At 49.9% G+C, this 23,988-nt stretch overlaps 6 protein-coding genes across 6 annotated transcripts; 3 read left to right on the plus strand and 3 right to left on the minus strand.

The window, feature by feature from the left end:
* Positions 1–5,368: 5,368 nt before the first annotated feature.
* UCRPA7_4990 (putative amidase family protein) lies at positions 5,369–9,190 on the minus strand (the record flags this gene model as incomplete). Its single annotated transcript, XM_007917541.1, has 8 exons — positions 5,369–6,153; positions 6,216–6,282; positions 6,873–6,891; positions 7,001–7,927; positions 7,977–8,046; positions 8,103–8,530; positions 8,586–8,755; positions 9,185–9,190. The coding sequence occupies 8 exons, from the start codon at positions 9,188–9,190 to the stop codon at positions 5,369–5,371; spliced, it is 2,472 nt and encodes an 823-aa protein (XP_007915732.1).
* Positions 9,191–10,163: 973 nt separating this feature from the next.
* On the minus strand, positions 10,164–10,742 carry UCRPA7_4991 (putative integral membrane protein pth11 protein; the record flags this gene model as incomplete). The annotated part of the gene is made up of 2 exons (XM_007917542.1): positions 10,164–10,608; positions 10,672–10,742. The coding sequence occupies 2 exons, from the start codon at positions 10,740–10,742 to the stop codon at positions 10,164–10,166; spliced, it is 516 nt and encodes a 171-aa protein (XP_007915733.1).
* A 3,283-nt stretch (positions 10,743–14,025) lies between these two features.
* On the plus strand, positions 14,026–15,448 carry UCRPA7_4992 (putative fasciclin domain family protein; the record flags this gene model as incomplete). Its single annotated transcript, XM_007917543.1, has 2 exons — positions 14,026–14,733; positions 14,801–15,448. 2 exons carry the CDS (start codon positions 14,026–14,028, stop codon positions 15,446–15,448), a joined length of 1,356 nt encoding a protein of 451 aa, XP_007915734.1.
* Positions 15,449–16,601: 1,153 nt separating this feature from the next.
* UCRPA7_4993 (putative major facilitator superfamily transporter protein) lies at positions 16,602–17,823 on the plus strand (the record flags this gene model as incomplete). Its single annotated transcript, XM_007917544.1, has 2 exons — positions 16,602–17,246; positions 17,314–17,823. The coding sequence occupies 2 exons, from the start codon at positions 16,602–16,604 to the stop codon at positions 17,821–17,823; spliced, it is 1,155 nt and encodes a 384-aa protein (XP_007915735.1).
* A 1,847-nt stretch (positions 17,824–19,670) lies between these two features.
* UCRPA7_4994 (putative major facilitator superfamily protein) lies at positions 19,671–21,434 on the plus strand (the record flags this gene model as incomplete). The annotated part of the gene is made up of 4 exons (XM_007917545.1): positions 19,671–19,942; positions 20,194–20,506; positions 20,558–21,133; positions 21,186–21,434. The coding sequence occupies 4 exons, from the start codon at positions 19,671–19,673 to the stop codon at positions 21,432–21,434; spliced, it is 1,410 nt and encodes a 469-aa protein (XP_007915736.1).
* Positions 21,435–21,900: 466 nt separating this feature from the next.
* UCRPA7_4995 (putative allantoate permease protein) lies at positions 21,901–23,597 on the minus strand (the record flags this gene model as incomplete). The annotated part of the gene is made up of 3 exons (XM_007917546.1): positions 21,901–21,924; positions 21,987–22,415; positions 22,470–23,597. The coding sequence occupies 3 exons, from the start codon at positions 23,595–23,597 to the stop codon at positions 21,901–21,903; spliced, it is 1,581 nt and encodes a 526-aa protein (XP_007915737.1).
* Between the last annotated feature and the right edge of the window lie 391 nt (positions 23,598–23,988).

A 23,988-nucleotide genomic window follows, 5' to 3' on the forward strand; every position in this document is an offset into this window, starting at 1 on the left:
AAAAAAAAAAAAAAAAAGGCACGTAAAAGCGCGCTTCCAACCCCGGGAACCAGGAGAGCCCTTATAACAGTAAATAAGAGCATCAGACATCAACAAGCCTGGCTAAGCGATAGAGCATCTATCAATATTAGAGTATTAGGTGTTCGACGAGGTTCCTGAATAGCTGTAATGCAGCCCGCCCTTAAGTTTGGGTCCGGGATGAAGTTAGGTCTGCTCCAAATGCTTGTTTTTTTTCTTTTTTGGCCTCCTTTTTTCCCACTATCATGATGCTTTAGCATGTTTTCTGATCCATTCAGGGCCATCACATTAACGTTCTCTACATCATGAGCCCAATCTGCAAAGCACCGGCGGCTTGTAGAAACCTCGATCACTGGCAAAGTCTCCGCGATGTTTATAGCTTCGGGTTACGGCACAAAAGGTTGCATTTGTTATGTTGACCGCATAGGGCAATATAAAAAGCTTGTCTTTCAGATGTGAAACAAAAACGCGCCAATCCCAGATCTTCAAACTTCAAAGCAAGCACGAGGCGTTGTTGACGGGCGCTCCACGTGAATGCTCGAGCGAGGGCTTTGAGTCTTCCTTCGAACCGCCAGGATGCTCCTTTCACTTCGCATACTCCCTTTTCTCGTGTTCATTCTGGTCATCGTCTTCTATGCCTTTAATCTCGTGGTTTTCCCTGACGAGCCGATCCTACGCCACTCCAGCTGGTCGGAATCGAGTACATCATCGCATGCTACGATGAACAGAACCCTCGGGGTGAGAAATCTATCTGGTTCAGACATTCAGAGCTTTGCGCTGACTCTGGGCCATCTTTGTAGTTTCAAAAATTGCTTGTCATTAATCTACCTTCGCGAACAGACCGTCGAGATGCAATGACGCTAGCAGGAGAGCTGACAGGTCTGGATTTTTCCTGGATTGATGGCATAGCCGGTGACCAAATCGAAGAAAAAGTCTTTCCAGAAGATACATTAGGAAAGAACATCAGTAAAGGAAACAAGGGCTCATGGAGAGCCCATATGCATGCGCTTAGAAGGTATGTTGTAACTTCCCACCAAATGCGCCCAGCCAACTAATAAATATGTTTTAAGTGTTGTCGAGCAAAGACTAAGCACTGCACTAATTCTCGAAGACGATGTGGATTGGGATATAAGATTAAAGAGTCAAGTAGCCACGTTCGCTCATGCGTCTCGTCAATACTTTCAGGAGAGCCTACAAGGATTGACTCCGACTACGGGAGAGGTCGATAGACCATTAGAGACCCCACGGCCAAGACAAGAAGAACCTCAGTATGAACAAAAGAAGGCACCGAACAGTGGCGAGAAGCCCCAACAGATCCATGGTTCTGACCCACTGAGGACGCGCGAGACTTCGTACGGAGGTGGTTGGGATGTTCTCTGGCTTGGCCATTGCGGAACGAACTTCCCCAGTCGTTTGGCCCTTGACTCGTCAGATACTTCAGCATCTACAGTGCCAACGGGTAACAGGAAGACATCTCCTATACGAATAGTGATCCCAAGCGACGACACTGTTCCAGCTCCAGAGCATCTAAGGCCCCATCCATTTGCACCTCTCGACTCCCTGGGTGACGAGTATCCCCCGCACACTCGAGTCGTGCACGCATCAAATGGCACGGTATGTACATTAGCATACGCAGTTAGCCAACAAGCAGCACGCAAGCTTCTTTGGCGATTTGGGCTCGAGACTTTCACGACAGGCTGGGATTTGATGCTGAGAGACTGGTGCGATGGCCTTTATCAAGATGGAACGAAGGAGGGCCCCGATATCAGTGATCCTGTATGTCTGACGATTCAGCCACCCATCTTCAGCCATCATCTATTGAAACCAGGTAATTCTGATATTTCGGGCCTTGGTGGAGGATATGCCCGCAAGACCGGAGCGCCGTACATCCGTCTAAGCGTGAGGCTCAATATGGCAAGGTTAGCCGCTGGAGCTTCTCTAGAAGACCTACAAGACCAATGGCCAGATAGCGATGATTAGAACTAATACGAAATCACAAATGGATGCAAAATGGCCAGAGCGCCGATACCAATCACCTTTCCACACGTGCGGCTACACGGCACGCCTGGAAGGTGACTTGGACCTGATCCTTGCCCTCCTCCCATATGCTGCGTCTATCATGGCCGAAGGTGCCAGTGCAATGGGAAGATACAAACAGATCTTCAAAATATTCACAGCGTGACAAATAATATCATTCCTATTGGATGGGGTTCTCCGGACTGCCCCAAGAAACGACACGTCAGCCAAAGACACTTGCCTCCCATATACTTGCACGCAGATATACCACAAAGTGGCAGATTGCTTTGTCATACGGCCACTCAGAGAGACGCCCTATAAAATGATCCACATTGTTACCGGTCATAGGGAGTTAGAATGCGGGTAGTTGCAACTTGTTATCATGAGGTGACCCCGTATAAGTCGTTGTGATGCTCAGTGATATCATCAAGTGGGGGCAGCACTACAAGGTTGAAGTAATCACGAAAGCGTCTGTCGTGGGAGTTGCCTATTTCCACAGCTAGACGAGAGGAAGTTACCAGGAAGCTCGCGCTCGCGCTCGGCCAAATTGGTATTCATCTGCCCAACACCTCGTATCCGGCCCCCAACGGGAGCCTTCAGCTTGTTGATCCACCTGCCCTTCGTCGTGCGTGTAAGCGGCAGCGTTGGCCAGTAAGAATTATGCAAAGTTGACTACCTACTATCCGACTGCATATGAGTCCGACGTGACAACTGGCGACGTAGCATTCTGGAAGCTATTATAGCATTTGGTCGCTATGTGAAGTAGTATTGAGCCATCGCGTCATACATTTAAGCGCGGCGGCAGATACTCCGCAACACAGCCCTGTACGACAACGGCAGCTCGTTTAGGCTTACAACTCTTATAAGGCCAGCATAGGGCTAGTTTCCTTATCTTAGTACATGCACATCCCATGCAGTCAGCAGAACTCAAACGAAGCCACATCAATCATATGATCAAAGGATCAAAGTCCACCTTGCCTACGCCTCGTTTCGGCATCAAGTGCGGCATCTTTTAGATTGGCTCAGTATTGTTGGTGTCGCATAACATGTACTGACGAAGCTCATCTAAACCCGAAGTTAAACCCGCCAATTCAAGGCCAGTCTACTTGCCCCTGTACTGTTATGGAATCCTTTCAAAGCCACTATGTGGCCAAATATGGCTTTACACGAGGCTGTAAAGTCCACTGGAGGATTGCTGTGACTGCATGTCCACGCGCATGCTGCGACTTGAGACGGAATCTTACTGTTGCCTTTGGTGAGATCAGCATCTCGGTCCTTTGGTTTAGGTATAAAGTAGATTTCATAAAAGCATTGAATTGGTTCCAAACTTGTTTTGTACCCATTAATTCTTCACGATATTCACGATGCGACTATTAAGGCTGGACTTTTTATTTTCGCCGGGGATGTTCTTTCAAGTGATATTAGGGCTTCTTGTCGTATTCACGACGTATCAGATACTGCTTGTATTGTATAATGTATTCCTACATCCGCTGGCGGGCGTTCCTGGCTACAAAATCGCAGGTATGACAAGGCTGTACCATGTCTACTGGTGCTACCGCAATGGACGAAGTCAATATTATCGAAAGGTCAGCGAAATGCATCGTCAATTCGGCCCGATCGTTCGGATATCGCCAAACGAAGTCTCTTTGAGCGACCCAAGTGCTTTCGAAAAGATCTACAATATCCGATCGAAGTACACCAAAGACCCTGTCTTTTACCGGACCATGGGAATTCATTACGGCATGTTTGGAGCATATGACAATGATCATCATCGAGAGCTTCGGGGCCCATGGAACGAGTTCTTTTCGAAATCTAGCATTTCGGCATTGAGAGGCATGATACAAGGGAAGGTTCATCTGCTATGTCAGAAGGCGGACGAAGAGTTGAAGGCTACAGGGTCAGCCCCTATCCAAGGACTCTTTCATGCCTTGATGATCGATGTCGTCTCAGAACATACTGTGCCAGAGTGCCGAAATACGCTTCATAATCGACCGTATGCCACTCAATACGCTTCCAATGTTCTCAGAAAAGCCGGCGGTATATGGCTGATGACGATTAACAATTTCGTCTATGATGTGTTGAACCTAGTCTTGCTTGTGATGGCTAGATTCCCATCTATGTCGTCCGAGTATGATGAACTCATGCAGGTGAGATATTAAATCTATCTCACAAGTTAGTGCTAATGAATGGAATAAGATGTCAGCCGATGCTGTTGACAGCTGCTCGGACTATCAGAAACGATCAAACATGACGCCGAAGCCTCATCATCGATCTGGATCTGTCGTCGATCGACTATTGACTCGGAGAAAGAACACAGATCCCAGACTAGAGAAGCCTCTCTCAAGAGATGTCGTCATTGACGAGATTTACAGTTTCAATCTAGCAGCTATCTTCAACTTTGGCATGACCATGTCCGTAAATTTACACCATATACTTTCCCAGAAGACTATCTACAACCGGTTACGATCCGATATATTACAATTAGTTTCGGATCCCATAGAAACGGTCGAGCCATCTGAGATCTTGAAATTACCTTATCTGGTAATTATTTGGCTTCTGTCTCGCAAAAGCATAGCTAATGAGAATAGTCCGCATGTATCAATGAAGGGCTTCGCATGGGGTATGGTCCGATCGGCCGGCTGCCTCGTGTTGTACCGACACCAGGCGAGAAGTTTCATGGCCATGTGCTACCAGCTGGTGTAAGCCTCATGCCCGTTTCTTGTTTAATCTAATACGAACTTATGCTCATCCTTTCATAGACCGTTGTGGGTGTGTGGGCTTACGTGCAACATCATAACCCTGACATCTGGGGCGATGACCACGACAAGTTCAATCCTGACCGCTGGCTTGATCCGGAACGAGCCAAGTACATGAACAGGTTTCTCATGTCGTTTGGGAAGGATAGCCGCCAGTGCATTGGCAAGGAGTGAGTGGAAGAAACCCCATCGAGATTATGAACTTCAATTAACAATAGAACAAACAGCCTGGCTTTGACTACCATGTATCTTTGTCTAGCGAGTCTAATTGCGAAGTTCCCGAACCTTAAAACTCACGGAAATTTTCCAATCGACGACCTTTGTGATCATTTTGCAGCCGTGCTTCCCGGCGATGCACCTAGACTCTCGGTTCGGAGCATACAAGCATAGGGACGGATATGCCCTGTGAGGCGAGCCACAAATCGAGTCGATTTCACCAAATCGGCCGAAGAGATGTCTCTCATAAGCACACATTAGACTAAATATACAGTGCATCTATAAAATAGGATAAAGGCTCTTGCGAAATAGATGCTCGTGTGAAGCAAGTCCGTCGATGCGAACGGCTCTCAGAGTCATCGTTATAGCTCCAGCTCCCCATCCAGCCTCGTAGGATCATCCAAGTCTGCAAAGAGCTCCACACCCCATCCTTTTCCTGGATTGTTCATCCTTGTCTTCTTGTCTTGCGTCGCAATGAGTTTCATTTCAGTCTCTGTAAAGCTAATATCAAGTGCACCCTGATTCTCCTTGATGTATTTCTCGTGGACGCTCTTCGGAATCACGATCGTGCCTCGCTGCAAACCCCATGCTATTACAGCCTGGGCAACAGTAGCATTCTTGGTGGCTGCGAGATCCTTCCAGAAGGGGTCATCCATGATTGGTGACAAGTCTTTGTGATAAGTTGGATTTGTGTTCGCTAGAGGAGAGTAAGCAATGACCTTCATCCCCATCTTGAGGTGCCAATCGACAAAGCCTTGCTGTTGTAGGTAAGGATGAGTTTCAAACTCGTGGGCGTATGGACAGATATCGCAGGCATCCAAGATCTCCTCGACATCCTTCTTGGCGAAATTGGATATTCCAATGTGACGAGTCAAGTTCGAGCGCACGAAGTCTTCCAGTGTTCTCCAGGTGTCGACAATACTGGTGTCCTTGTCCAGCTTGGTATCCTCGTCTGGAACGAATGCTACCGGCCAGTGAATGAGAAATAGGTCCAGGTAATCCACACCCAAGTTCGAAATCGACTGCTTGATAGCTTTCTCTGCTTCTGCTGGCCGATGATGTGCGTTCCACAACTTGCTCGTCACCCAGATATCCTTCCGAGAGACACCGGAAGCTGCAATGCCTTTGCCAGTTTGATCCTCATTGCCTACTTGCGTGTTAAGTTTACATGCCTCGACTAGCGATTACTACCCGTGTGTAGCTACTTACGGTAGATCCATGCTGCGTCAATATGAACGTATCCATTTTCAAGGGCGTACTCGGCGGCATGAGCAACCTGATAAACGTCAATCACGGCTCTCAACACATTGTGATGGGAAACAAGCCTTATCTCTGTCCGAGAGCCATGTCCCTAGACCAAGTTGCGGTATGGCACCAATCGTGGACGGCTCTGCGGGGATGCCCACTGTAGGTGAGGACACAGTCGTGGGGAGCGGCAGATAAAAAGCTGCGCCGCAAATGGCTGCGGTTGTCAGCACTTTAAATGTCGCCATGGTATCTGAAATCTGCAACCAGCAAATTTTGAAGTAGAAGATAAATTCCGCAGAGCCTGCTGCCGAATTGACGGTGTAGTTGTGAATAAGGAATGTCGGTCGATCGAGTTGCACCAGTATCTCCGCATCTTATCATGGTATCAGTTCAACATGACATCATGGATCACATCATCCCCGTTGCGAAAACAATGCTCGCAGCTCGATCACGCAGCATCGCAAAATGGCATTGAAGTGCCATTACGAAGACTAAATAGCACACAGCTCATTAGGAAATTTGTAACTTCTCTTGACGGCCGACTGAAGAGTGTCTCTAAATCTATGTTAAATCATCGACTGACATCATGAGGACAAGAGACTGTCAATGCTGGACCACTCTATTTGCTATGTACAAGCTACAGATAGCATTAATATTAAGTTAGTATTGTAGAATAGGTATCCAAAAATTCATTCCCGCATTAAGGGAAGAACGGCACAGGAATATTCCTCTGCAAGTAGCCGTACCATTTCGGCAACTGGCGCTTATAAGGAATATCCGATGATAATTGCAGATCTTCAATGGCGCTGCCCCACTTCACCAACTCTGCTTCACCCCATGCCGTTTGCATGATACCCAGGCTGAACGGCATGCCTCCAACTGAATGATATCCGGCTGGAAGAGTGATCATAGGATAACCTGCCTGCGCGGCAATCTGATAGCTCTGCCCAACGTCAGGAGGAACAAGCAGTCCAGAGAGTTTGCCTCCGTTCCGTGATAGAGCAGAATCGATGCCCGTGCGAGTAGTTGTTTGTGTAAAGTTAAGAGCTTGGTAATAGATCTCATCCCGAACGCCCTTGGTCTCAAGAGAAGCAAGAAACCCGTCTTGTCCAGAGGCGAAAGCCGGGTTTCCGGCTCCCGGATATGGGTAGCCGCCCTCAGAGCCGTCATTATCGTAATTGTACTGCACAATGTCCTCAAGCGACCGAATATTCGTGTTCTCCAGCTCAGCAAGATAATCTCTGATGTTGTTGTAGAAGTCGACTTTGACTACGGTATATTCCGACTCATTGGCGAATCCACGCGTAGAGCCATAATCCCAATTCCAGCCGTCTGGGCTGACGATAGTTTCATATCCGGCAATTTCAGTGCCGTTGATAATAGTAGCACCTGCCGCTCTGATGAGACAGATGAGAGCCTTCAAGACACGTTGTTGCTCCTCATCGGCGTAGACCCAGAAGCTTTTCCAGGGAATACCGAAGGTGGCGCCTTTCAGTGCGTCCTTAGTGCTGAGGAATTGGGTATAGCCACCCTCTGGCGTCTTTCCCTCCTGAGCTAAAGTGTAGTTGTCACGAGGATCAATACCGTAAATGGCATCAAGAGCGTAGACAGCGTCTCGGACAGTACGTCCGAAAGCACCAACAGAGTCCTGGTGCTCACTCTCAGGAATCACACTAAGAGAGTTAGATTTAAAATAGGCCGAACTAGAGATACGTAACTTACCCAGCTCTTGATGTCAAGCCGACAGTAGGCTTGATACCAATGATGGCATTTCGCATGGCAGGGTTGATCACTTCGAGGATCAGCTATTGGAACTCGCTTTCGCTTGAAACATGCAATTCAACTTACCACTACCGTCAGTCTCGGTTCCGAGCGAGAAGGCAATAGCATTTGCACCGACACCGACCGCACTACCGGAGCTGCTGCCACCGGGATTGAGGGTCAGGTTATAAGCACTTCGGCACTGTCCACCGCGTCCGGAATAGCCTTCTGAATAGTCGTTGCTGCGCATGTCGGCCCACTCACTCAGTGTTGCTTTGCCAAAGAGGACCGCGCCGGCCTCACGGAGCTTCGCAACCACATGGGCGTCTCGAGGCACGATACTCCCGACTAATGCCCAGCTACCCGCGGTCGTCTCTAGATTGTCTTTGCTGGCGATGTTGTCTTTGACAGTGAACGGAATGCCATGTAACGGGCCGCGAACCTTGCCTGCGGCACGCTCGGCGTCCATCTGGCCAGCGATGTACATTACATCAGGATTGACTTGAAGCACGGAGCTGAGCAAGGTGTTGGCATACTCTCCAGGACGACGAGGACTCAGGTCAGACTCACTTGATGTAATCCTCTGTTTGGTATGTTCTGACCAGGTAGCACAGGACCAATTGCTGTGATGTCAGGGTGCCGTTGGCCATCGCCTCCTGCATTTGGTCGATGGTGGCCTCCTCGAGCTGGAAGCTGCCACACGGCGGCATGGGAAAGAGGTCCACCGTGTCGGCCTTGTCCTGCAACGGGAAGAGCGATGGAGTTTGCTCGACCCCATACTGCTGAGCCCGGATCCCCACGACCGCAACGCCCAAGACGGAAAGAACAGAACAAAGCCTGTGGGAAAGCATCGCGACTTTCCTTCACACGCAGGTGAGACAATGCACGTGCTGTGTCTGTATGTGGAACGGGAACGAAGGACGGCACAGAACAGAGCCAAGATCCAGAGACTGCTACTTACTTACTGGCAGCAACCTTGGATGAGCAGGAATCCTCCGCTGGGTTACCCTCCCGCACGCACAGCAGAAAGAAAGGACGGGGCGGGTTGATGATGTACAGTGCAGCTTCTAGCATCCAGTCTACCATGTATGGCCGCTTGACTGGGAATGCGGGCCTTATTACCTTATCGTTACTGGGCGACATGCAATGCGCCTCTTCACACTACTGACCTGCATCCTTGCGAGCCTTGATTTCGTTACTGCTGCAGGTGGGATTCGTGCCTGCAGCCGCGGGCCTCCCAGGGGCTCGGAGGGGAAACTAGAAAGAGCAAGTAAGCGATTGATTGCGGGATTATCATCAATCCAATATTGGCTTGCAGTAGCTTCTTGGGTGTGGCGCGCGGGAGGGGCCACGGGATAAGCGTGGGTTGAATGAATTACAGTACAGTAACACAAAATCTCTCTGTTAACTCTGTTGGCAACCAACCCAGTTAATTGGCTCTTCACCCTCTCTGTCCTTTGACTTTTGTCCCATGGCTCTGGGCCCTGACCACCCTCCCAGATGCTGTGTTTCCCGTGTCATAGGTCTATACTGAACATACACCGGCTCGACTGTGTTTGCCTTTGGAGTGGTAGGTGTTCAAAGCCTGTCACCAGCTTGGGCGTGGCTGCTGTGGACGCGCCACGGATGACGGAGCGGCGCGATTTGGCGCAAGATAAACGTCGGCGCTCCTCCACATTACTGTTTGTCATCCCGTCCAGGGGCTAGATAATCATTAAGCCGTAGTGGGACATGGTGGCCGCACTTAGTCTGAGTCTGTTCCACTCGGTCGATCAACTTCGCTAGAAGCAAGACTACTGCACCTGAAGAATCGTCAACACGGTATTCGGATGCCAGGACCCCTCGTTCCGGATCAGCGCTACTGCGCAGTAAGTTGAACTTAATCGAAGGGCGGAATTGAAGCCGTGGAACTTGTTTTCACGCAGTAATCACGATCGGTGGCTGTGACCTGGCAAGTAACAATCGCATTGTTGTCTGTGGTAGAGTACACGCATTGAACAAAGAGACTCCTAGGCTTTCCAATTGCCCCCGTATTCCTGTGCTGACCCTGGGTATTCCTGGCTCAAGGCCCCTGCCAATCCATCCTTGTATTCCGCCATCAATTCAATCCATCCCTTCCATAATAACGCCGTGTGTTCCGTCCCTCCCTCAAAACTTACCATACTGGTTTCTAATGTAGTCTTGGACATCCCCCCTGTCCTTTTTCATGTCCACATCCACACGCACGAGAATACCCTCCGTGCTGCTCGCCGTCCGGGTGTCGCTCCTGCGAGCTGGCGCCATTTCGAACTGGCTTGTGCTTCTGATATTCTCGTTGCTCGCGAGGACACTATGGCCGGTGCGGCGCAGCGTGTTCTTCCTGGAGCGGCTTCCCCCGCTGTTGAAGTCAGATCCAGACGAGGTCGTGGTGGGACCCTTCCGTAGGACAAACTTGTCAAACAGTGGTTTAATTCCAGGCACCGAGAGTGCGATTAGGGTAGCCCCAATCTCAGAGACCTCTATAGCAAGCATGGGATTATAGGACCAGCTCATGTCTGGCTCCCATTGGCCCTGGATCACGAAGATGAGGCGTGTGATGGAGATGGCGATAACTCTGTTGGGTCGAAATTAGCCTTGACTGAACGAAGACCATAAGAAACCAGAAAGGCCAACTCACGAGATACCAGGCAATAGGATACAGGCCAACTGCACCTTCCTCTTCCGCGGCATGTCTAGAATTTTAAGCATCGCGATAGGGATGCCAAACAACAGACAATCGCAGAACAGAGACACGGCGGAGTTCACGCTGTATATGATACCCCAGGTGATACAAGTGAACTTTTCCGCGTGCGGTTGCCAGTCATAAGGCCACAGTCCCGTCACTGGAAGGCAGTGGAAGATGATAAGGAACATTTGGGGCAGATATCCCGCAACTAGAACGCCCGCAGTCACCTTGATTGCGATCAGAAACCTGTCATGCAAATTGCAGATCCGGTGATAGAAGGCCAGTCCCGAGAATCGACAGAAAAGAAGCGAGCTCGTATATATGAGGTGCGCTGCAAAGTCGAGGACTTCGCTATCCTCGACCACATCCAAGGTCATTACATATTGGATATATTCGTAGTGACGACCTGAGCCGATCTTGATGAGGATAACACATAGGACGATGAACGGGATAAGCAAGATCTAGCCAATGATACATCATTAATTTTTGGATAACTCTAGAGCGTCGAAAGAAGACAACTCACCAGGCCGAAGAGGGCGAGGGCATCATCAAAACCGTAGTGTTTGAATAGACATGCCCGAGACACAGTCCTCGCAAAGACAACGAGGGAAGTGAAGACGCCAACGAATATGATGGCAGCAATCGCGGACTGATCGCGGCTCTCGTTGAGATAGTCGGCACTGACTGTGTCAGGAACACGACCAGCTGCAATAGCAGCAGCTACAGCTGGGTCCATCATAATGCCGGAAATGGCGACCCTCGTGTGGGCCTGAAGAGCGGCGATGTCGAGCGAAACAGGATACTATGCTCATAAATAGACCCTCGAGAGCATTTTCACTTTTCGTCTCGGTTGCCCAGCCTGACACCTCTCTCAGTCTCTAGGTTGGACAGGCCGAGGTGGGTCGATTATCTACTTTTGTCGTGGGCCACATGTAGATTGGGGTCTATTAGAACATCCTGGGGGCGGTTCGTAGCTCTAGGCTGGGCGCAAGGCGGGCCCACTCTTGAATATCTACGGCGGGCTCTTGAAACTGGCGAGGCGTTGAAAAAGAATGCAGGAGGAACTCTGAGCAAGCTGCATCCCCGTTTGTGCTGGACAATTGGGGGGACGAAGGCTGTCTCGATATCAGTGTGGCTGAACCGTAGATATGCTTGCATTTCAATGCGAAATCCCCCACGCCCTGGAGGTATCATTACACGCTCGAGACACGCTTCCAGAATCCCCTGCAGCAGTTAGTCAAAAAGTCTGCATGACATCTGGCCGCAGTGGTTGATTTTGTCGGGTCAAATGTTCCTGCAGCTACTGCAGCTATCAGGGGTGCCGTTCCAATGCCACCATCCTAGCTCTATTGCTTTCGCTCCACAAATAAGACAATACTTGTCGAGTCTATATGCTTTCCACGAGAAGTATGGTTCTTTCTCCCGGATGTTGCCGATACATGTTTGAATTTTATATGAGCTATGCCCAGATCTTTGGCTTGAATGAAGGAGGCAGAGGCTGACCGGAACTCCGGGTGAGATCTTGGACGAGGAGTAGGCAATCCTCCAAGCCTGTAGATCTGACAGGACGCCGCAGAACACTGCATGACAAGAAGCAATATGAGAGGACCAGAGTTGGCGAAGAAGAAAGGCTACAGACGCCTCTCATGTCATGACGCCCAGGGCCGTTCAAGCCAGCCCTCCTCGGTGAAGCTCTTCAAGAATGTCACGATAACGCCCGCCTCATATGTTGTGAAATCTCACAAGCAGACAGTTGGAGAGGACGGTGGTCACTGCCCGCCGCAAGATTGAGCCAAAGGAGCAGCCACACTGCAGGCGTAAGGCGTGCCCAGTAAGCGAGGCCATGTCGCTTAGGGAAGGTGTGCAACCACCATCACTCGCAAAAAGAAAATAACGCAACCTAACGGGTTGCTTAATGCGAGTCTACCACCATTTCATGTCTTGAGAAATGGCATTGCTCAGCTTGCCTGGCTGCCTTAAGACCACTAGTGCGGCCGGCTGCATCCCCGAAAAGTTTGGCCCCTTGGCTCAGGTCTTATCATTGAAAGCAATGTTAACAATGACCAACGCCTTTCCTTAAAGACACACAATTTTGGACCCAAAACAACAGAGAGTCAAGGCTGGATGGAAGCACCGGTCGATGTGGCCACAATTGGACTTTTTTTCCGGTAAGTAACGCGAGTTTGGTTGAGTTGTCAGAACGAAGCAGATGTATAACTCATCACAGCAGGATGCTCCGTACCGCTTAGAAACTAGAGTAAATTGACGGGCACAACATGTATCGAGACGCTCTTTCTAGGAAGAAGATAGTGCAAATGAGGTAGGTCGCGACTGCTTCTTCGCAGATCTAAATGCCAGACTATATCTTACGAGATACCCCGCAGGGTGAGGTGTGTGTAGGATTCAGATTGGCCCCAAATATGATCGATATCAACGCGGATTGTCCGCGAGGGTGCGCCACCTCTTCTAGACCGTTGCTCTATAAGGCTGCTCCTGCTTTTCACGGGGCCAAGGAGTGGCATAAATTCAGGTTCATAAGATACTCCTCTCTGGCTAGTGATTAGCAGCGCTAGCTAGGTGTCATTGCCGGTTTCCATACAGCTAATTACCTATTTGCGGCAAGCCGACAAACCCCTGGGCACTATTGAAATCCACTGTCTAGTTAGGTAGATAAGTCCGAGCCGGGCGGCCCCGACTTTACCAGAGAGCTGGGACAGGCACTGCAACGATATCCTCAGGCCACCTCATACAGGTCCACCACACTCATAGATCCCAATTCAGATACTGTAGCAGCGTCTCAGTCAGATCGTACAGATAGGATGCAGATTGACTGGGATCAAGAATCGCGGAGAAGTGCTCGTTTACCCCGGCTGGAATGGTCGGCGTCAGCGGGGTTTGGTGGGAGGTGAGACCCCCGCGGCGTCTTGAAGGATCCGACCTCCGACGGCCACCGCGCGTTCGTCATGACGCATGCCACCATTTTGCCTGGAGGGACGATGGTCTCATCATCATCACCCATCGCTCATCAGCCTGCTCGCCGCGGATTGGAGTCTTAGGAATACGCGTAACTATCACGTTGTGGGCACTTGGCAGCCATTAGGCTAGAGCCTACGAAGGTTTAGCTACGCTCAATTGGCCCGGAAGAAGCGGGGAGCTGTTGCACCATTTCTCGCCTTGATCGCATTGACGTCAGCTGACGCCTTCCATCAAACGTCTCATATTCGAGACCATTTTTCTTTCACCTTCTCGATTCTCTCATATCATTCATTTTCACCTCTTCCCTCTTCCAAACAAGGGTTCATCATCATGAAGGTTGCTGGCATCCTCCCTCTTACGGCCTTGGCCGCTGCGTTCGTGCTCCCTGAACCTGAGGTGTTCAGCCAGGTCGCCATCGAAGACCATCGAGCTGATGATGCTTCATGGTGGGACAAAATCCCAACCAAGGACTCTATTGTTTCAACTCTCGAGGATGGCATCGATTCCTTGTCTGCAGGGGTCGAGACCTTTGTTGAATCCATTGACCGGAAGTTCCGAGATGGTTTCGAGCAGGCTTTCGTCAATGAGGAGGACGAGGATGATGACACCATTGATATTGAGATTGCAGACCGGCCCAAGCATGGCCACCACCACCATAGCTTCAACTTAACCATATATGAGATCATCTCCAAGAGCAACCATACAAAGAAGTTTGTGGAGCTCGTCAATGAATACGACGACATTGTCGACCTTCTCAACAGCACGACGGCTAACTACACGTTATTTGTGCCTGTTGACTCGGCATTTGAGCACATCCCCGATGACAAAAAGCCAAGCAAGGAATTTGTGGAGAGTGTGCTCAAATATCACATTGGTCTAGGACTATACCCTGCTGGCCGCATCTTGAAGACACACACCTTACCGACGGCCTTGAATGAGAGCTGGCTCGGTGACAAGCCCCAGCGCCTCCGAACGAGCGTTGGCTTGCTGTCGGGGATTCGCGTAAACTTTTACAGCAAGGTTGTCGTTGCAAATGTGGTAAGTATCAGAAACATCACCTACTTCTGTCATGTGGAGCCTGATATGCTGATACGGAACTATATAGGGGGCTAAGAACGGTGTCATTCATGCAGTGAAGAGCATCCTCGTCCCACCTCCACCGGTTGGTCGTGAGCTCAGTCTGCTGCCAAGCGAGTTCTCAACGCTTCTCCTGGCGTACGAGAAGACGGATTTCGTCAAGTTTATCCACGGCGTCAAAATCACTGGCAGCACCGTGTTTGCACCAAGCAATGATGCTTTTAGCAAGCTGGGGCCACGTGCCAATGCCTTCCTTTTCAACACCGAGAAGGGCCTAAAATTCTTGACCGCTCTTCTTAAGTATCAGATTGTTGCCAATACGACACTGTACAGCGATGCAATCTACGAGTCGGAGGGAGAAGCGGAGGTGGATACCTCTAAGCATTATCACATCGACCTCCCTTCGCTGTTGGGCGGCAAGAACATCGCAGTTGACGTGACGAAGTGGGGAGGATTCACGAAGATCAAGCTCAATGGCTGGGTGCCGGTTGTCCTGCAGGACGGCATTGCGAAGAACGGTGTCATCCAAGTGGTTGGACGTGTGCCGATCCCGCCGCACAAGCACCACAAGGAAGAGGAGAATGATGGGGAAATCGAGGTTGAGGATCTGATTGAGAGACTAGCAGACTACGTTGATGAGGAGGAGGACTCAAAGCCGGAGCTGGGTGACCTCTGAGCAGTGTATGTACTGTAGTACGCGCCGACCAATGCACCTACACACGCATTAGTGCTACAACCCGATGGCAAGCCTCTGAATCATCGGAGGTGTTCTTGATGACCATTCTCTCCTTTGATAGGTGCCTTTTGCAATGTAATGTTTGCATCTTTACATCGAGATCCTCTGTGACCGGAACACTAGCCGGCAGTCGTTGCCCCTCTCGATCCTATAAGGGCTATCTCAATATGAGTCTCTGACTCTTTGAACTCGACGGGAAGGTACTTCGGCGAGGAGCTCCACCTCACTCCGGTTCCGAAGCCGAACAAGTGGGACAGTAAGCTTATTCAGGCGAGCCGGTCCTGGACAGAGAGCCACGGACCGCGTTTAGGGGCTCCGATTCGGTCGAGACCTCCCTTCGGTCTCCACTGTGGGGAACCGGACCGGAGGCAGACCGGAGCAACGTGACATGGTTGCATGATCGAGTGCAGAGTTTTGCTAGCATTTAGTTCGTGAAGAGGCAGTTGGGAGCGAAAAAAAGTTCTTCGAGTCGTACGCCTCTCTGTCTCACCGCCAGGTTGTCGGGCCATTGAGCTCCAAAAGTCTTTCGCAGCTGGGCCCAGTCAGACCGAGAAACTCCATGAAGTCGGGGTCTGGCCAGGCGCCTTGTATATGACAAGTTTCAGTCCCAGCGGCCCCTAAACCGGTTGACGTGACCCGGGGCCGGTACCATTAACGTCTTTGGAATGGCTTCGCAGCGATCTTGCGATGTCGGATCAAAAGAAATTTTATGACTGTTCCAGAACACGTTAATACTTAAGAATGGAACAAGTGTTGCATTTAGTTGTGATTTGACTCCTTTACTATGCTGTAGCAGTCTCTGTTATTCACTTTTCATTGCTTGGAGTGTTAGACACCCCAGCTGTACTCTCGTTACCCTATTTTAACTCTTTATTAGCTTTCCTTCTATGGATAGACAAGTCTCAATACACATATTATCATGCAGGAGATTCGGGAAGGGCTATCAGAGAAGGCTTTCGAGCCGGCAAACATTAATAGACCACAAAATGACGAGGTAGCTCCCGCCAGTGATCTCGAGGACCAGTCCTCACGTCCATCGTCCCTTAAAAGCGAGCCCCCTGATGGCGGTTGGATCGCCTGGTCTCAAGTCCTCATGGGACATCTTGCAAATATAATGGTCTGGGGATATGCAAATGCCTTCGGTGTTTTCCAGCTCTACTACAAACAGACGACAGACTGGCCTGCCGCTCAAATCTCTTGGATCGGCTCCATCCAGCTCTTTCTCATGTTCATTATGGGTACCGTATCCGGCCGCCTAGCGGACGCCGGCCTAGCACGGCATTGCATCTTCGGTGGTTCTGTCCTCTGTGTCTTCGGTGTCTTTATGACTAGCGTGAGCACGCAATACTGGCAACTTATCCTCACCCAAGGTGTTTGTACTGGCATTGGTGGCGGCCTAATGGCTATGCCCACGGCGACCATCATCGGGTCTGATTTCAAGAAAAAGCGTGCTTTGGCTATGAGCATATCTGCTTGTGGCACTGGGGTTGGAGCTATGGTATATACGGCCGCTCTTCAATACTTGATTCCGCAAATCGGATTCCAGTGGGCTGTGCGAGCCTGCGGTCTGATCTCCCTGTTCCTGGCCACAATTGCCAACGCCCTGGCACGCCCACGGTTGCCGCCGCGAAAATCGGCCAGCTTCGTCGACTGGACATTCTTCAAAGACCGGCCCTTTGTCATTTTCACAACTGGCAGTTTTCTGATTTACTACTCGCTCTTCACTGTCGTGATATATGTAAGCATATCTCCTATGGCCCCATGGTGTCCCCAGCATCTAGGTAGACACTGACATGCACGACCAGATCAATTCATACGCTCGCACTGTTGTTGGCTTCAGTGATGTCGACTCAGCCCAAGTCCTCCTTGTATCCAATGCCGCGGCTCTCATCTCCCGTCCTCTGGCCGGCTTCATGGCAGACCGATACTTTGGGCCGGTTAATACATGGAATGGCGGCACGATGTTCCTATCAATCATGATCTTTGCACTTATTGGAGTACGTGACCGTGCCGGCATGCTGGTGTACTCGGCGGTGATGGGATTCTGCAACGGCGCCGCCCAGGGTGTATTTCCTGGCGCGATCAGCAGTCTCGTTGAAGATGTCCACTTGCTAGGCACTCGCCTGGGTATGGTCTTCGCTATATGTGGTTTGGCAACGCTGGCAGGTCCGCCGACCATGGGCGCTCTTTTGGATGCCAATGGCGGCAGATACCTCTGGGCGCAAGTTTGGGGAGGAGCGGTTATGATCCTTGGGTCTTCCATCGTGGCGACTACAAGATGTTTCAGGAGCAAGGGCTCAAGAGGGAAAATGTAGAGACATCATTTTTCACACACATTTCAACTTCATATTGAACTTGGAAGAGTTCGAAACGGTCAAAGGTTATATGCATCTTGGCATTTTAGGCGTCGGGACAAGGTTATAAATGGTGAAAAGAGCAGAACGAAAGGGCAGCAGGCTCAGAATGAGATTGAAACTGGGATTGAACGATTTACGAAGCTAAAATCATACTACTAATCATAAATTAATTTTTAATAATACCTTTTTATTCAACATTGACGTTATTGGCCCCGCATCCTCGGTACCAATTGTAACAGTCTCTTCTGATATACAGGCGGTGCTTCACAAGGGCTTAGACTCTGATACGACTCGTATAGTAGCATCATACATCTTGATAAATTCAAGTATTATTCGAGATTCGACCTTGTAACTCAACCTGCTCCAAGTAGACCATGCGATGACTTCGAGTCACCTACAGCCATTCGCAAAAACTCGTCGCTAGGGGAGACATGCTATTATCATGATATATAACCTACCTAATGGCCCTAGGCATGGCCTTAAAGGAGCCTTATTGTGTTGTGAACCGTGGAACTGATGTGTGTTGTATGGCTTAACTAACAGGATCTACAGCAGTTACTTGTTCCTGTCAGAAAAGCCTACAAGTGAGCGTCAAAAAGAGAACTATTGATTGAGAACATTTTACTGTGTTGAATTGGTTACTGCGAAGAGAGACGCTGGTACAATGTCTCATTGTGTATCTTATGGTGTCCTGGACAGAGTGATCTGAGCCAAATATGATTAAATAACCTACCTGTGTCTATTCTACTTCATATCTGCTGAACTTTCCATAGGTCTAAATGTTTGATGATGAGTCAGGCTGTTGAAGAAAATCACTCGACAATGACTTTGGGATGCAAATGACTCTTCCTTAAATCGCTTGACCCTATTTTGACATCTGTGCTGGAACAAGTGCTTGACTGCCCAGTCTCCACCAAGTAGCTCACAAGACTCAGATTTTGTCTCCTCAAATTGAAGCAACGCAGCGATTCCTACCTTGGAATTTCGTGACGTTCGTGAATCTGACCAAGGCCCGATCGAGATGCAACAAAGCCTAGGTCTGAATAAAAGCTCTGGCAGCAAATGACCTTATGAAGGTGTTTATGATTTCGTAAGAGAGAGCAGCAAAGACAGATGCAAATGAAGGTAGATGCCTGTCTTCTAGTATTTTCGAGAAGTTACACAACATGTATTAAAATGCACCATGTCAAATAAGAAGCGGTTCCGAGAGCGAGGGTAGCAGTGGCTTGCCCCGTTGAAAGCTTAGCTTAGTTTAGCTCTAGCGCTTGGTGGTGGTCTGGCCCCAATGCCCCGGACTCTCACAACGCCCCGAGATTGGAGCTCGCATGCAATCCGAATGCTTGGCAAATTGGCAATTGGATCTCTTGTTTGTTAGGCTTGTCTCGCGTAGCGTTGAATTGCGGAACAGGTACTTTCCGCCCATTTATGCAGAGCCTCGAGAACAAACCTGGCCAGCAAGCCAACCAGAACACGGAACCGCGCCGTATTCGTGCAAGGTCAGCGTCGTTTCTCCTATTTCCGCGCCATATCATTACCGGCCACGGCTTACCTAACCTAAAATGGACGCCGGGGACACCACTTGCATAATTTTATGCAATTCATACATCCCCGGATACACCACTATAGATTTCCGGTACAAGGCGCACCGACTTAGATATAATAACTTCACCTCCTCAGTTTTACCACGGATGTCTCCGTCTCAACTTCTCACCAGAGGCCTTTCTTGAATCTATTCGGATGTGGACGCCGGCAAGCACAGTAGGCAAGTTATAGCGAGCCTCAACACTGATATAACAACCTCAGCCATGGCCGAACCTTCACGACCTCGGAACTCCATGTCTTCAGACCTGGAAAAGGGCAATCCTCTGCCGGTCTCAGATCTTGATGACGCTACCATCGCCGCTGAAGACACGGGGCCGGAGGAGGATGCAGTCGTCACGAAAACCGAGACAGCTGAGCAGGATGATCCTAACATCGTCTTTTGGGACGGTCCTGACGACCCTGAAAACCCAATGAACTGGCCGGAGAGAAAGAAATGGATTAACATTGGCGTGCTATCGTTTCTGACCGTTATCACGTAAGTCTTCGCTGTTATTTGTGTTTAGGTTGTTCCAGCTAACAATTTTAGTCCACTGGTAGGGCTTCATTGCTCCAAAGCCTTTGGCTGAGTCTGACTTTTTTTTTATTACAGGGATCATCGATGTTCGCACCAGGAATTCCAAAGATCATGGCCGAATTTCACCAAAGTTCATCAACTACGGCAACTTTTATATTGTCGATTTATATCCTTGGTTTTGCTTTCGGCCCTCTCATTATCGCTCCTCTCAGCGAGCTTTACGGGCGATCCATTCTCTACAATATCGGCAACTTGTGCTTCACAGTATTCACTGTCGGCGCCGCCCTCAGCAATAGCATCGGCATGCTTATGGCCTTCCGGTTTCTGATGGGCTTGGCTGGAGCCGTACCAATCACCATAGGATCAGGGTCCATCGCTGACGTTATGCCGGTTGAAAAACGAGGCAGAGCCATGGCGGCCTGGGCTTTGGGCCCTTTGTTGGGCCCTTGTATCGGACCTGTTGCTGGCGGCTATTTAATTGAGGCTGCTGGATGGAGATGGGTTTATTGGCTCATTGTGATCCTGGTACGTGTAGATGCAGTACTCTATGGTTATCAATATTGACGCATATGGCAGGGCGGTGTTTGTGTTTTCGTTGCCTTCTTTACGCTCAAGGAGACCTTTGCACCTCTCATTCTTCAGCGCAGGGCTGCTCGTCTTCGAAAAGAGACCGGAAATCCGGCCCTGCGCAGCAAGCTCCAAACGCATGGTGCTAAAGATGAATTTCAGCTGGCCATTGTCCGCCCTCTCAAGCTGCTCTTCACGACTCCAATTGTCACCCTGATGGCACTCTACGTTGCTATCACCTACGGCATCTTATACCTGCTCCTCACCACATTCTCTTTTGTCTATCCCCAACAATATCACTTCGGTGAGGGCACTGTAGGATTAGCCTTTCTACCAGCTGGATTGGGAATGGCTATCGGCGTAGTGACCTTTGGGCAGCTTACAGATCTAATGGTACGACGTCGCCAAGCAAAAGGGGTAGAACACAAGCCGGAGGTCAGACTTGCCCCCGTTTTGACTATCCCTTGCGGTGTCGTACTCCCAATCGGACTGTTCATCTACGGCTGGACAACAGATAAGGCAGTGCACTGGATTGTTCCAATGCTCGGCGTGCTTCTCTTCAGCGCGGGTCTAATGGGTGTTATGGTGAGTCCTTCGGCCAGCCACATGCTGTGAATCATAATCCTAACTGGAATAGATGTCCGTTCAGAATTATCTTCTCGACGCTTATCCGCGTTATGCAGCCTCGGTCACAGCAGCATTGGCTGTGCTGCGGTCCCTTGCTGGAGCGCTCCTGCCACTCGGTGGCCTGCAGATGTATGAAACCCTAGGCTTAGGTTGGGGAAACAGCCTGTTGGCTTTCATTTCATTTGCCCTTATTCCGATACCATTCGTCTTCTTCCTCTACGGCGAGCGTATACGCAATAAATTCAAGCCGGTTGTCTAGGTTGGTTCTGTCACAGTCTGACCCGTATGGGTATAATGGGGGCTCGGACGGATCGTGTATGTATATAGACGCATCTTTCAGTACTGCATAGCGTTGGTAGCATAGTTAGACGGTGCATCAATAGATTCTTGCCGAACCAAGTCTTTTAGCGCCTGGGCACGCACCTCAGGTCGCGTACGCGGCTGAGGTATAACAGAAAGAGTGGTCGATGTTTAACACAATGGAGTGGTTGCAATATATCAAAGTTACAACAGGCCAACTGCTTGTTTCTTCGCTCTTATTCGACTCGCTCACTCCGTCAACTAGCATTACAGCACTAATTCCATTAACCATGGTTAACATTCATTGCTAAAAAGGAAACGACTCAATCTCAAATGGTGTCTCCTTAATCAAATCTCTAGCACCACCCACGCCGCCCGTAAAAATTTGTTTCCAGTTTTCACTTATATAGCCATATATGACTATTCTACAACACATAGCGGAACATTGCCTTGTTGACAGGTTAGCTTGGTCTCAAATGTAAGTTTGATGGATCATAGCAGAGATACTCACATTGTGCTTGTCAGTAACATCTTCAAAGCCCTGCAACTCACTCTCCCTCTTCATGTCTGCAAGCTCCTCCTCAGATTTGCCCGCAAGCGCCTGGTCCCGCTTCTTATTCTCACGAATATAGAGGAACCTCAGGACCTGGTTGAGCACCAAGTTCAAGACGAAACCGCACAGCATGGCTACAATGCCGCTGTGATACTCTGGGGCTTGCTTGCTCTTGAAGAATTGCGGGCCGGAAATCTGGCCCACGCAGTAGCAGACAAATACCCACCCAGAAGCCACGGAGCGCTTGGTGCTACCAGCGATGTTGGTTGACAGAAGACCCAGGATAACCATGAATCCAACGGGGTAGGAACCCAGGAGCCACACACCGACCAGTCTGCCCCACTTGTTGGAGTGCTTCAGCTGGTTGATCAGACAAGTACCGATGATCTATGGTATTAGTTAGCTTAGTGTCCTAGTCGAACGTGACCTGAATCATCATACCGGAGGAATCATTGCAAGAGATGCGATATGCAGTCTGGACTTGCCAATCTTGGTGATGAGGAATCCACAGCTAAGTTGAGCCACAACTTGTACAGTGGACAGAGGCAAGTTCATCAGAGTAGTCTGGATAGGGGAGAATCCAAAGCCCTGGATAATCAGGGAGCCGAAGGAAAGTCCACCAGAGGCCATGGCGTTGACAAATGAGATCAGCCCAAGGATAATGACCCTCGGATCCTTGACAGCCTCAAGAATCTGGGCCTTCTCGAAGTGCCGACTCTTGGTTCCGGTCTTGTTCTCAACAATACGTTGAACAGCGATGACCTTCTCTTCCTCGGACAGCCACTTCACCTGGGTAGGGCTGTCCGGGACGAAAAGAATAAACGCCACACCCCAAAGGATCGTGATAGCACCAAGGATAAGGAAGATGTACTTCCACGGCGACAAGCTACCAGTAATGTGGCCAATGCCATAGGCAATCAGCACGCCAACGAAACTGCCCACACCGAGGAAAGAAATCCACAGTGCTGAACGGCCGGCCTGTTCTGCCCGAGTCCACCAAATACCCGTCACAGCGACAAAGCCAGGAGAGATTGTCGCCTCAGTCATACCCAGAATGAATCGGACCGTGGCAAGTCCGCCAAATGAGGAACAAGCCGCCGTGGTCATGAGTACAGCACCCCAGAGAATGATATTGGCACCGAGGAACTTCGCGACTGGGAATCTCTGCAGGATGGCGACTCCGGGGTATTCGGCGAGGAGGTAACCGAAGTAGAAGATAGAGCTGGTCCATGAATAGTCTTGACCAACCAGCTTGTTATCGGGAATGATACCGTAAACAGACGAGTAGCCCAGAGAAGTCTTGTCGATGAATTGCAAAGCGTAAGTGATGCACAAGAAGGGAAGAAGATAAAGATCAATCTTCTTCAAGACCTTGCGTGAGGCTTCCGGGTCAACGGTACCGCTCATCAGCGCCTTGCTAGCCAGTTCGCCGGTCTCATCCTTGATAACGACCTTGGAAATGTCAAGATCGGGCGAGTCATGAGTCGTATGAACATTGATGTCGTCGACACCGGCCCGCTTCTCCGGGTCGGCGTCAGGAGCGCTCGCTGTGTTGTTTGAGATGTCCATTGTGAGGGTCAGGGTCACAGACTGGTTGCACTGGTACGACTCAACTTTTTCGAAGCCATCTCCAGCACTTCGTACCGGTGGGATGGTCCCTGCATTAAGAACCAAATTCCTGGCACGCGTCGGCAAGCTGTACCCGATCAATAGTCGACTAGTTACCCCACTACGGAGAGAGCTATCAGGGAGTCTCGACCTTTTCCGGTGGACGGATCCGCCCGTTGTCGCGATAAGAGTAGAAAGGATCAACTATTTCTAAAGGAAATTGAAGTTAGTGAGATAGCAGCTCGTGCGATATCGCATAGTGCGAGAATGGCCTATTTGATTGCTGCACCCAATTGGCCCTGCATCACGCAAGGCGGAGCATGAGTCGTGGGCAGAAAACTAGCGAAACTAC

Source organism: Phaeoacremonium minimum (assembly GCF_000392275.1).
Source record: "Phaeoacremonium minimum UCRPA7 unplaced genomic scaffold PA7_03_scaffold_379, whole genome shotgun sequence".
Lineage (NCBI taxonomy): Eukaryota > Fungi > Ascomycota > Sordariomycetes > Togniniales > Togniniaceae > Phaeoacremonium > Phaeoacremonium minimum.